General features: G+C 43.5%; 1 protein-coding gene across 11 annotated transcripts in view; it reads left to right on the top strand.

Annotated features, from left to right (window-relative positions):
- Nucleotides 1-6481, top strand: part of SPATS2L (spermatogenesis associated serine rich 2 like) — a 182970-nt gene extending 176489 nt beyond the window's left edge. For all 11 annotated transcript variants that reach the window (XM_081581806.1, XM_081581812.1, XM_081581813.1 and 8 more), the window contains 3 exons: nucleotides 324-426; nucleotides 3274-3494; nucleotides 5578-6481. In XM_081581806.1, coding sequence (XP_081437932.1) covers nucleotides 324-426; nucleotides 3274-3494; nucleotides 5578-5973 — 720 coding nt within the window. In that variant the 3' untranslated portion in view covers nucleotides 5974-6481. The remainder of the gene's footprint in view (nucleotides 1-323; nucleotides 427-3273; nucleotides 3495-5577) is intronic.
- The last annotated feature ends 7512 nt before the right edge of the window (nucleotides 6482-13993 follow it).

Here is a 13993-nt window from a genome sequence, read left to right on the forward strand (position 1 = left end):
CAGGACAGGAAGTGCCAGAAAGAGGGCGTAGGATGCTGAAAGGTTAAATAGATGAGTCCAGACACTCATCTTGCCTGAACCACAGTTTTGTCTAAGCCCAGGTAGGGTAAAGACAGGGCCTGCACGAGTTCCCAAGAACAAGAAGGTGATTGTGCTCCAGGACAAAGCCAAGCCCACTTGAAAGGCACCTCCTAGCACAGAGTTGCCCTGCTCCCCACCTGGTGATGCTCTTACGCCGACCGCGGGGGCGGGGGAGCCGAGAATGGATCAGCAGCATGCCTCGGTCATTTCTGTCATCATGGGGTTCTGTCTCTGCCCCGCAGCACTTTGTCAGCGAGCGTAAATATGATGAAGAGCTCGGGAAAGCTGCCCGGTTCTCCTGTGACATTGAACAGCTCAAGTCCCAAATCATGCTCTGCGGAGAAAGTGAGTTCTGCATACTTGCTAAATAATTCTGCGTGAGTAAGCCTGGCGCCATTGGAGTCAATATGGGAAATGTCAGGTGTGTGGTCCCCCAGGGGGCTAAAGTGAGGTCGAAAGAGATTTAATGATCTAAGGTCATGACACGAGTCACTAAAAATGTCAAGATGTGAACTTCGAGTCTTCAAATGCCACTGCCCATCAGTAAATCCCCAGGATTTATTAAGCAGAACAGAACAGGTCAACTAGTTTATACCTTTTGCAAACTTTTCTTAAGCATTGCTGGATCAAGTGTCTCTGTGATTTCAAAAGTCTGGCTCTACAGAGACCTGTTATGGGAAGAGCAAGTCTCCCTAATAAGTCTGGGAACAATGGGCTATTGTCATGAAAGGCCCAGCTGTCTGTGTGTGTGTGTGTGTGTGTGTGTGTGAGTGACACACGCACTGTTCAACAGTTCCCGAGCCTCTCCCTTAATTAGAGCAGTTAAGGTGCAACAAAATTGGCTGATTCTTTCCCCCCTGCTCCAGCCCACCCACTGAGGGAGGTGGGAACCTGCATTAAAGTGGCTCCAAGAACAGCCACAAGGAGGTAGGAAGGACAGATGAAGGACATGGAATATCCACAGCCTCATAGTGAGCGAAGAAATGGAGATCTGACTGCACTTTTTTTTTCAAAGTGGAAATTGCATTTTTTTCTCTGAGTATAAAAAATACAATTTTGATCTAAAAATTACACAGCCATATTAAATAGAACATGACATTACTTTTGAGGCTCATTCACACTTTTATGCACATATGATCTATTGTGTAAATTATGTAGTGTATTTAATTATACTGCATCTTATTTACTATACTACATGACATACATATATAGTAAGAGAGTTTGCTCTTACCATTTCACAATATATGGTTGACATTTTTCCACATCAGTATGTTTTAACCCATAATTTACTTGTATATAATTGACATAAACAGTCCCTGGATTGTGGCCATTTAGGTTGCTTCCATCTTCTAACCATTAAAATAACATTGCTGTGAGCATCTTGTTCACCTATCTCTGACAAATATCTGAATTTCTGACTGCCTTTCTTTTAAATTATTTTCTTTTTTTTCTATATACTTCCTCTCTTATGAAAGAATCTACCCCATTTGCCATTCTCCATCCCCAGATTTTGTAAAAAAGCCAGACTATCTGATTCACAGTTGGAAATTTAACTACGCATTGTAGTTGCCACTTCAGCTTGATAGTGGGCAAGCCCCTGATGCCAAGTGACCCCACCATCTGAGGAGGGGAGGGCAGTGCAGCGTCCCCTGCTCTCCTCCAGAGCACACCAGTGCCACCTAGTGGGAGGAACCATCCTTTACCATATCCCAAGTGTCCACACTGGAACCCAGCCTCCCGTGTTGGGAGACAGTAGTCCTCAAAAGGCCGTTTACTTCTCGGCTTTGTTGAGAGCACATTGGAAGCCCACAGCTACTGAACCCTAGAAAATGACCCTAATAATGACCCCTAGAAAACTGAATATCGTTAGCAAAGAGCCACTAAAATCCCCTGGTCCTGTTTGGACAACCCCCAACATGCCATCACGCCTGACCTGTCAGATGAAGGGCCTGGAGATGCATCCGTGTCCTTTCCATTTCTAATGTGCTGTGATCCCTACCCACGCTCCAGATCCTCAGGAAGAATGCTGGGATTAAGTCTAAGCCAACACAGGTAGCAGAGAAAACTGCTTTTCAAAACTGGTGACCCTTTTTTAAGATCCAAAGGTCTTGCTGTCCAGACTGGCAGTCAAATTCTGGTGAACTATAACAGGAAGGTCATGAATATATCCCTGAGTTGATTCCCTCCAGCCCCAATTGAGCATAATCACATAGAAACCACCCCATCAAAAACCACCCCTTTCAAAAACCAGCGGGAGGGGTGATAGTAAACACTGAACAGACCTGCCTGATCCCTGCTGGGAACCTGTCTGATGAGCCTCAACATTAGCATTGGAGTTGTTGCAGATTTGCAGTGGGGTTCTAGAGTTGATAAAAAGTGATAATATAGCTCTAATGGAATATAGAAGATACATCTTTTGGGCTGGCAGGCCTAGCCTTAAAGTTGGGGTGAAAAACCCAGGGTGACAAAATCCCTGAAACCCAGCATCACTCCATCCCCGTGCTCTCAGAACACCGTGGCTCTGACTGGCCAATTGTGGGTGTACCCCTAGGTTGTTCTTCATCTCTGTAGCACCTGCTGGTCTAGAGATCTGACAAGACTAGCAAGAATGGGTTTGGTAATGGGGAACCCAAGGGGCAGAGTACATTTGTGGACAGGGCTGAGAGGGTACTTTGGGGTTTCATTATCCCTCTTCCCCAGGTGGTTCTCAACCTAAGGAACAATATTAAAGTTGCTCAGATTTGTCTTTTTTCCTACAAATGTCTCCCAGATTGAATGATTATGCCCTTCACTGATTCCCACAGAAGACATTCTGTGGTTCCAAGCACCTAAGTGCTTTTTCAAAGACATCTTTTAAAAAAAAAAATCTTCCCTTAAGGTTTTTATGAAGCTCCTGCCAACTTCTCATCTCCTAAAAGGTTACTGAATGAGTAAGTGAGCGAGTGAGTGTTAGTTGCTCAGTTGTGTCCAACTCTTTGCGACCCCCCAAACTGTAGCCCACCAGGCTCCTCTGTCCATGGGATTTTCCAGGCAAGAATACTGGAGTGGGTTGCCATTTTCTTCTCCAGGGGATCTTCCCAACCCAGGCATCGAACCTGGGTATCCTGCATTGCAAGCAGATTCTTTACCATCTGAGCCACCAGGGAAGCCCAGTGAGGCATAGCCCCTAACACCAAGCACTTCTTGTTGCAGTTACACATCCAAAGAACAACTATTCCTCAAGAACTCCCTGCAGCTCCCTGCTGCCTCTGCTCAGCGCTCATGCAGCCACCTCTGGGAAACAGAGTAACTTTACCCGAAAGTCATCGAGTCACAACAAGCCCTCCGAGGGTAAAGCAGCAAACCCCAAAATGGCGAGCAACCTTCCCAGCACCGCCGACAGCTCTCACCAGGCCGTGCCGGCTAATAAGCAGGTAAACTGCCCCAAGGAGGCCACCCTGCCCTGCCTCCGGGGGTCCCGCAGTCTCTGGTACCTTGCCTGGGCAAGAAACCACCCATTTTCAGAGGAAGAAAATAGCCACTGCTAGTCACTCCTAGGCTCCATCTGCCCCCAGCAGCAGCCTGACCTGTAGAGCCTCTATGTGCTTGGCCAGCCTCCTTGAGCTCCCCTAGTCCATCTGGTCCCCATCACAGGCACTCGCCCCTGTGGTAGAAGTGGTCTGCACACATATGATAGCATTAGCAAAGAGTCCTTCTACATGAGATGGCATTTCTCATGACTTGAGTGCCACCCAGGTACTGGTAACTGGCCCACACATGGAAGGGACTCACAGACATGGGAACAAGATTGAGAACCTGGCTACTGACACCATTAGTGGGAAGAAATCTGGCATGTTTTTTAAGATCCTTTAATTCCCATTTATCTTTAATTTATCCGTAAGAGGCCAAGGTTAGTTCAAACTGCTCTTTCTTCTCTTGGGCTTTCAGCATGCATTTCAAAATGACATTATTAATTCTCATTACAATGACCCTTAAAAACAGAAATATCCAAAAGACAGTCTTCTTTCCTTCTGCTTCTCCATTATATTCTTGAGAAGTGATCCCCACTTATTAAAGAATGACCACCAAATGGGATTTGATGATTCAGAAGTTGCGCATGCTATAAAGATATTTTTCATCATCTTTCAGAAAGAGAGCTTGAATAAAGAGACTTTTTTTTTTAAGCATTCCAAAATGCTGATTTTCTAACAGATGCCCTGTTGGCTTTTGTGGTCTTGGTCTGTTAGAATTCTCATTAGTGACTCTGACAGGCATTTCTCTAGCCCCAGATGTCTTCATGAACTTTAAAATCACACTTTGACAAGGAGTGTTTCATACAGTCCTTGATTCAAGATCATAATCAAATCTGTTTCACTGTCATTGAAATACACCTTCACAGATTTTGTTCCTTGCTCATTATTAAACCCCATGCTAAAATTAAGTCCAAAATTTAGTTTGAATTTCTCTGTCACAATTTATTTAAAAACAAAGGAGGCCAGATTAAATGTTAACCACATAGATACGTTTTCAGCTCACTGTTTTATCATTTTCAGCAAAGCATTTCAGTTGACGGCATGTTTAAATTTGAAAATATATCTAAGTCCAAGAAAGGCCCTTGTGCTGGGCCCCATGCTTTAGAGTAAACCCTTGTGGCCCTCCCCAGCCATGGCCCACGGCCCTCCCTTCGGAGTGAGACTAAGAGGTGACTACCCAGAATCTATGCGCTCCCTTCTGGAAAGTTCTCCAAATACCCAAGATCCTGGAATTCTGTTCCCAAATGTCTCAAGCCTATTCTCAGGGTCTGTCTGGACTACTTCCCTGGATGTATCATAAGTTACAAATATATAAAGTTCTTAGTTTGTGCACTGTGATTGGATGGTATCTGTTTAGGGCACACCCACCCCTCATAACTCAGGGCCCAGGGCAGGAGTACAAAGGCAGAGGCCCACGTCCCATGTGTCTGAATATTGTCTCTTCCCAGCTCTGGCTTCATCCCACATTGTGAGGGAGCTGAGCACACAGATAGGAATGTGGACACTCCTGCCTGCACACCTAAGCTTTGTCCTCACCTCCACAGATAATCACCCTTTAGACCTAGGGGTGTGTAAACTGGTAATGTGATCATGAGAATTCATATATATAGTCTATAGAGAACGTCTCAGAAATATGTATGGTAGAGAACCATCATTCCCCTGCCTCTGTGTTACATTTCTTTCTGATTTATTTCAGGTTTATACTTGATGGGTTTTATTTGGCCTGGGTCTGGAATTGTCTGTCTTACACTTCTGTAACCTCTCTTTCAGCAATTTTCTTGAACTTCCATTTACAAGACAGTCCACCATTCTTTTAAGCTTGAGGGTTTTATCCGCTTGACCTCATTTGCATGTTGTCACATTCTTCTGGGATGTAAAAAAAAAAAGGTGTCCTGTGACTTAGAGGTTTGGTTTCCCTGGTTTGATGTCACCTGGGGTTTGTTGGCGTCTAATATCTACCTCTTTTCTTTCTTTTTTTTTGTAGAATGGGTCTTCTAGCCAAAGACGAAGATTTAATCCGCAGTATCACAACAACAGGCTAAATGGGTCTGCCAAGCCCCAGGGCATTGGTAATGAAGCCGATCCGATGGCGAAGAGCAACAACCGCCACGAACACAGAAGACAGCCACACAACGGCTTCCGTCCCAAAAACAAAGGCGGCGCCAAAAACCAAGAGGCCTCCTTGGGGACGAAGACCCCCGAGGCCCCCGCCCACCCGGAGAAGCCCCGGCGACGGCAGCACGCCGCAGACAACGCGGAGGCCAGGCCTTTCCGGGGCAGCGTGGCCAGGGTCTCCCAGTGCAACCTCTGCCCCACCAGAATAGAAGTTTCCACAGATGCCGCGGTGCTCTCTGTCCCGGCTGTGACGTTGGTGGCTTGAGCGTGGAGAGAGGGGAAAAAAAGCCGTTTTTCACTCAGTTTCGGTTCCCTGCCCGAGGTGCTGACCCAATTCGCTGCCAAAAGAGAGTCAATCTGAATACACAAATCCTGTACGGCTGTGTCATCCTCTCTTAATCATTTTTACTAATTCTAATAATCAGCTCTAGCTTGCTTCATAACTTTCATGGCTTTGCTTGATCTGTTGGCGCTTTTTCTCATCAACACATTGCAGCATTTTAGCCAGGCAATATTTACTCATTTGTTAGGAAAATCAAGATGTGGCTAAAGATCAGAGGCTCAGTAGCAACCTATGTTGTAGCAGTGATGTCAGTCCATTGATCGTCTTTAGAGAGTTAATGTTGAAAACAAAATTCTTATTGATCAGACAAACATGATCTGCTGAAGACACATGCGCTTTTGTAGAGTTTAACATCTGGTGTTTTTCTGAAAAATATATATATATACATATATTGCTTTATTTGAAACAAATTAAAATATGCTGCATTTGACACCTGGCTTGTTTTTTTTTAATGAAACCCACTTCATCATAAAATGTACCATGTAGTACTTTCAAGAAAACAAGTGGTTGTGGCATGGAGCTTTGAACAATGCTCTTTTCCCTTGGAACAAGTGTCCTTTTGGAAGAAAGAATTCCTTACCATAGCCTTGCTAGTACCTTACACATATATAGATGCATGTGTACCCCAGTCATCTTGGACACGACATGGCAGTTTGGAAAACCTTGGTTGCAAGTAATATAAACCTCAACTCAGCCTACTTTAAACAGTAAAGAAAATGATTAATTAGTTCAGTGGCTGAAAAACCCAGCATAAAATTATGCCTTGGGTCCAAATGAATCAGGATTCTAGTTCCTTTCTCCTGATTATCTTAGCTCTCCCTTCCTCGTTAGGTTGACGTTGTGTTCAGAATGGGGTAAAATACCTGCCTTGATCCTAAGATTCAGATTCATGTTCATCCCCCACATGGCCTAGAAGAAAAGAGAGGCTCTCCGGGTAGCATCCACAAGGAGCAGTGTCTTTCTCAAAAGTCCCAGGGAGAGTCTTGCATATCATGGCCCCAGATTGCTGGTAGGCTTGTCCCTCAACCAATCAGCAAATGAGATGTGCTAATGGGCATAGACTAATCAGAGTCCACTCCCAAGTTGGGTTGTTGCAGCCTCCCCAGAAGCACAGGGGCTGCCTGGAGCAGGGCTTCTGTTCCCTGAGGAATGCAGAATGGATACCAGGGGCTCACACCCCAAGTAGCCCGAAGAACCCCAGTCTTTGAGTGCAAGGTAACTCGGTTTGGCTACTGCTTCTATCGAACTTCCATGTAAACTGCAGATTTGTTGGCCTCTTTCAAGTGCAAATGCTTATTTTCAGTTCAATGTTAACATTTTTTCTGGCAGCCCAGGTTCAGTGGGCTTCTCTTCCAAAGAGCAGCCCTGAGCAGCTGAGTCTGCACACCACACAAGCATCCGTTTCTTCTTTTGCCAAATACAAGGAGGATGTTTGCTCTGTCTGGAGAGAACTTTCTGAGGTCTCTGGGTGTATCCAGAGATTTAATAGGAATTTTAAATGTTAAGTCACATTCCGGGAAGGAAGGAAGGGTTGTTCGTTCAAATAAGAAAGATAAATGTTCGGGCCTGCAATCTCCGTTTAGTCCATCTGAGGCCCTGGATTTATATTTTACAAGACAGAAGGACTTTGCACAAAGTCCTTTGTACCAAGATTTGGCTCGCCACAGAAAATGTCAGTTTAAATAAATGTGACAGCTTTAAAGAGGAGTCAAGTGATTCGTGCAACAGGAAAATAATGGGTTTGCCAGGTCAGGAGCACACCTGTCTTTGTCAGGGGAGGACCCCCCCCCCACTCTCAACCTTGACACACCCATCATGTTGTTCTCAGGGTTAAGAAAGTGCAGTCACGTTCCTAAGCACATAACAAACGCTCCAAGTTACTGAAAAGAAACAAGAAAGCATGCTAAGAAATATTCAGACCTGTTTATGTTTTTTCCTTGATTTTGCCTTTCTTGTAGACCCGGGTATGTAAACATTTACCAATGTACATTTTTTGAAATGGCAATTTCAATATTTTAGCACCAGTGTGAGGCCACTGAAATACTGTATATATATCTTCATCTATTCTGATGGAATCATTGGTGTGATTCTAGAAATCTGGGTTAAATTCTGAGATTCTTTTAAACTGTGTCAAACTTCAAAAAAAAAAATTCCATGGGCTATGAGAACTCTAATCTCTCTACTTAATACACAGTAGCCAGGAGAATAGATTCTTTTTCCTTAAACATTTCTCTAGTAGAGGTTAAACCATTCTAATACCCATGAAGACTGAATAACTTCAAAACTCACCTACATTATATCACCAAGACTCCCATCTGTTAAAGACAAACCTCTCAGTTGGGTTACCAATTACATTCCAAATTTACATTTCATTTGAGAATCTCTCCATATTCCAGCTCGGTCATCCAGCCTATTCTAGGGGCTGAGCAAGGTTCAGAGGGTTAAACACAAGTTTGTATAAAATTCATCCTTAATAAGGGCTCTACTTACAAGAGCTGGCGGGGAGAGCGGGTAGGGAAAAAATAACACTCCATATCCAACATAAAGCTCAGTTCACTAGCAGTTCAATTCTACTGGCATCAGAAAAAAAGATTCCACTTTAACATTCTTAGCGAAGCAATATCCAGTGAGGCCAATGGGGAAAGTTAGCAGAGCAGAGGCAACATGCAGATTTTTGCCAAAGTAAGAGATTTGGGAATTCTGACTCTGAAAGCCTTAATCTCGATTTAACCATGTGAAGAGGTAATCTAGGGCCTGAACAGCTCTTTTCCTAGAGCAAAGTGGAGGCAGGGTTGCGGGGGGGTGGGGTGGTTTAGGGGGGAGAAGGGGGAACCATGGAGATAGAGGGATTCAACACTGCCTTTGACTAAGCTTCCTTCTTCCCTCCATCCCTCCCTTTCAATACTGTATCCTACATGGCCTATTTAGAGTGCCCTCTTGTGTCTGGATATGGTAACATTTTCGTTTCTCAGCAGACACTCTAGAGACAGCATCCATAAAACATATAATGGCACCTATTTTTTTTAACAACCACACTAGATTCAGAGCCTATACTTCAAATTCAGGCACAGGTAGGCTAGGATTCCAGACTGCCCTCAGGTGCCAAAAAATAAAGGAGAAACAGTCACTTGCTCCCAAATTTCCTAAACAAACTATAAAATAGCAAGTGTGTTAGTCACTCAGTTGTGTCTGACTCTTTGCAATCCGATAGATTGTAGCCCATCAGGCTTCTCGGTGCATGGAGTTTTCTAGGCAAGAATACTGGAGTGGGTAGCTATTCACTTCTCCAGGGGATCTTCCTGACCCCGGAATTGAATGCAGGTCTCCCGCACTGCAGGCAGGTTCTTTACCATCTGAGCCACCAGGGAAGCCCATATCATAGTGAAAGATAATAATAATAAAAAATAATAATCATTCAATGACTAATACTTTGCTCTAGCATTTTCTAGAAAGTACTGAGCCATCTTAACTGATCTAATTTGGTGAGAAAAATTAGGCAGAGTTGCTAGCCAGGGTTTCATTTGAGGCACAATTTTAATACTATTCATTGCAAACTATTCAAAGGAATTTTTGTTTTTCGTACTTTTGCTTTTCTCAGCAAAGCTTTATAAATCCTAGAGAAGTTTTCTGTGCATTCTTAGTTTCCAAGTACTAGGTCCCTGATCCTTGGAGGCAGATTAGCCCAAACCAGAGTTTAATTTCATTATAGCAGCCCCTCAGGCAAAGGCACTCCAGCCTGGACTCAGTCATGCTGTCAGAGAAACACCACAAGGTTCTCACTAATTCTTTCTGGTGACTGATTCTTAGAAGTCCCCTTATTTGTGAACTCTGCTTCTTCCTACAGCTCAGAAGCGTTTTCAGTGTTACTATTAAGTTCAAGTTTCAGAGCAGAAATAACTACACACAGTTTTTACAGAATACATAAATTTAATGGCAAATTTGTATACTGTATTTGCCTGAGAGAGTGCATAGATTTCTGGCAAAAAAAAAAAATGTATTTTAGAACCATGATTGCAACCATGACCAAAGACACTTCCACAGAAAATCAGTATAAAAAAGACTTCCTGTCAAGGACAGAAAACTACTCTATTTTTAACTTAAGTTTGAGTTAGATCTACCTATTCCTAGTCTTTTGGAAGAACATGTACTTTTTGTAAATTACCATTAAGCTGGGCAATAACATCATTACTCCTCTGCTAGTGCCTGGCACATAGAGGTGGTTTAGTCGCTTAGTTGTGTCCAACTCTTGTGACCCTATGGACTGTAGACCACAAGGCTCCTCTGTCCATGGGATTCTCCAGACAAGAATACTGGAGTGGGTTGCCATTTCCTCCTCCAGGGGATCTTCCCACCACAAGAATCAAACCCGGTCTCCTCCATCTGCAGGCAGATTCTTTACTATCTGAGCTACAAGGGAAGACTTGGCACATAGTATGTCAATAAATACAAGGAAGAGAGAGCAACTATGAAAGAATGACCAGCTCTAATGCGCTAGAGAATTCTGGAATCTAAATGACTTGGCAAAATAATCCAGTCTGTCAATTCTAGAGAAGATGGGAAGAGAGCAGCAGTTGAAGTCCCAGCCCTGGGGCAGGCTATCTGGATTTATATCTGGGTCCCATCACCTCCTGGCTGTGTCAATGTGGACACATTTCTAAACAGCTCAATATCTCCATTTCTCCACAGGTAAATGGGACTAATAACCATACCTACTTTGAAGGGTTGCTACACAGATTCAATAAGTTAATATTTGCAAAGTACTTGGAATAATGCCTGGCACTTTGTACAGAGACAGTAACCACAGAGTAATTTGAATGGAGATGCTTTATGAATTTCTATGGGGAAGCTTTATAGAGAGAAAAATGTATGTATATATGAAGTTATAAATAGTTAATGGGAGTAGCTACTAAAGAAAACAGGAAGAGCAGACACTGGGATGGTTACTGTTAGAGCTTGAGGCAGAGGAAAGGATCAAATTTGCGAGAGCTCCCCACCACCACCCACCAGCCCTGCTCCCAAGGCTGAGATTCTGACCTTGTTGGAGAGGGTATGGCTATGGCTCCAGTAGAGGTCAAGAAGCTCCCTGAGGTGCTAACAAGAGAGAAGCTCCCCACAGGACACTGGAGAACCAAGGAACTTTCCACTGACGGGCCGGTCAACTCACCAGGGGTCCAAACCCAGGGATGCCGTCAGATTCACTGGGAATCCTGCTGGGCACCAGCCAGGAAACTTCCTGCAGGAAGTATTGTTGAATTAACTGTGGAGTCAGCAAGGAGACCTGTGGGACTGGAAGCCACTGTTGCTGAAACTTGGGCCCGTGGATTTCCCACACCCCAACTGAGCACTCGTTGCAGGAACAAGAACATAGGGACACTCACTGAACAAAGCCTCCTCTTCCTTCAGGGTCCCTCCAGTGGCAAAGTCAGCTGGCTAAAGGGAAGTGCTTATGGGGTCCAGCTCTAGGATCACAAACAGGACAATGAAGAGTAGATTTGAAATCAAGAGGCAAAGAGTTGATACCTGGCATACCCTTGGAAGGGCTTACTAGCTCAGCTGGTGAAGAATCCGCCTGCAATGCAGGAGACCCCAGTTTGACTCCTGGGTCAGGAAGATCCACTGGAGAAGGGATAGGCTACCCACTCCGGTATTCTTGCCTGGAGAATCCTCATGGACAGAGGAGCCTGGCGGGCTACAGTCCATGGGGTCGCAAAGAGTTGGACAGGACTGAACAACTAAGCACAGCACACACATACCCTTAGAAAGCACTAGAAGAGTACCTGATAAATATATCATAGCTGTGATGCACACAGATGCTCTAAGTCCTATCTAGCTCCTCTCTGGAAGCAATGTCAAGCTCCTATAAGAAGAGGCCTAGAATAGAGCTGAAAGGCCTGCATGTGACATGCATGTGAATCCTGCTAGATGCAGTGCAGATTACCAAACCCTTCTGTGCTTCAGTTTCTCCCATCTGAAAAATGGGGATACTAATAAGACACCTACATCATAGGGTTGGGGTATTCAATAAGTTAACATATAAAGGGCTTAGAAGGATACATCTTAGTTTTTATTAGATATTAATAGTTGCTTGGTTATAACAGCAAACAAAAATGTCTCTAATATTATACTAAAGCCAGAAACGTGAGAACTAACAGGATCAAATTTTTTAATTGGCAGGCCTCGAACAGCCTTCCTTTATTATTCTCCCCCTCAATTCCCAGGGCTCCATGCCTGCCAGTGTTTGACAGCTCTTAAGTTCCCTTACTCATCCACACCTCCCAATTAGGAGAGGCAGCCACCAGTATTTTGCTCTGGTTAAGTTATTCAACTACTGCAATGGTCCTCAACTTGGGGTAATCGATTTTGTGTCCACCCTTCAACCCCAGGAGACATCTGGAAAAGTTTGAGAACATTTTGATTGTCACAACTGGGGCAGGGTGCTGCTCAACACCCCACAGTGCAAGCACAGTCGTCCTCAATAAAGAATTACCTAGTCCAGAAATGTCAACCGTGTCACAGCTGAAAACCCTGATCTGGAGGTTCTAAGGGCTCTGGAGAAAGAAAACAGAAAACAGCAGACGAGCAAGAACATCCTGCCTTGTTCCTCCAGCCGCGCTGGGTTCCCACTTGGTTCAGCCCATGCTACCAAATCCAAACCGTCTGGCCCGCAGCTGGAATCTCAATGTACACTCTCTGATGTCTTTGGGCTATTCATGTCATCTACATAGAAGCTGGATTCCCACATCTTCCAAACCCAGAAATTAGGGCATAAGTTCTTGAAAGAAGTGCTACTGAAGTAGAATGTCCACAAATTTTCAAGAAACCTTGGCAGAAAGAAGCAATGTTCGTCTTCTTTCAACTTTAGCAAACACATGTCCTTTTTCTTTCCATAAAGTGCTCTCTGTTTAAAATGTTTCGCTTCTAAGTTTCAGGCCCTCAAATTTATTCCTGTAGCTGAACAAAATTTTACTAAGGTAATGAAAGTTCTAGGATAAAAGAAGGGAAAGTATGGGAAGCAACATTATAAAATGAAAAGCTGTTAAATAAACAAGTAGGACAGGATACTGATTGACAGTTACTGTAAAATTCTGTTTGTCTTAGCCACAGCTTGCATCAGGAAGTGTCTAGCCAGAAAATCTAAAATGCGTATTGGTTGTCTGAGGCAACACATGTGAACAAAGAAAAACTAGCTTTTCTGTAACAATGTAAACCATGTGTAGCTCATGAAGCTGACAGAACTATAAGTGAAAACGGTCCCTTTGAGGCTTCACCACCAACCAAATTCCATGCATATAAAATTCTGAAAACAGCTGGAAACCAATCTTTTTTGTTTCTGTTAGTTATTCATGATGTTTCCTTTCCTGACTGTACTTACTACATGCTTGAAATCCTGCATTTGATTTCATGTGATTGAAAACTGCAGCCCTCAACAAAAAATCACTCATCCACTCTTCAGTGGCTGAGGAATTCAGCAACTTGTTGACAGTTTTTGAGGGAGAGTTTCAGCATATGGAAGAATGACAGTATTTTCCATAATTAAAAAGTTCCTGGCTAACTTAGGAATACACATATGTAAATTATTTAAAAATATTTTTTCACTTGCTATAGCAGAAGCTCTTTCCCTTCATTTTATTAAGTTCATACTTTCTACTTAGTTTCTAACCAACATCCTACCAAATGTTGATTAAAGCTATTCAAAGGGATTGAAAGTATAAATAGAACAACCCTTTACAAGGCACCTCATATTCACGTAAAGGTTAGCATTTTTCCCTTTACAGCACAATTTACTACCACAAGTCTATGTGCACATTCAAAATGCTATTTAAATAAAAATTCCTGCATGAATGATTTCCCAGGAAAAGCCAAATATGCTTGTATATCAATTCCTTCCTTAGAAATCAGGGTATGGTTGATAATAATTATACTGTATTTAACCATGGACTTC

Source organism: Giraffa tippelskirchi, chromosome 3, assembly GCF_054371585.1.
Source record: "Giraffa tippelskirchi isolate mGirTip1 chromosome 3, T2T-mGirTip1v1.2.pri, whole genome shotgun sequence".
Lineage (NCBI taxonomy): Eukaryota > Metazoa > Chordata > Mammalia > Artiodactyla > Giraffidae > Giraffa > Giraffa tippelskirchi.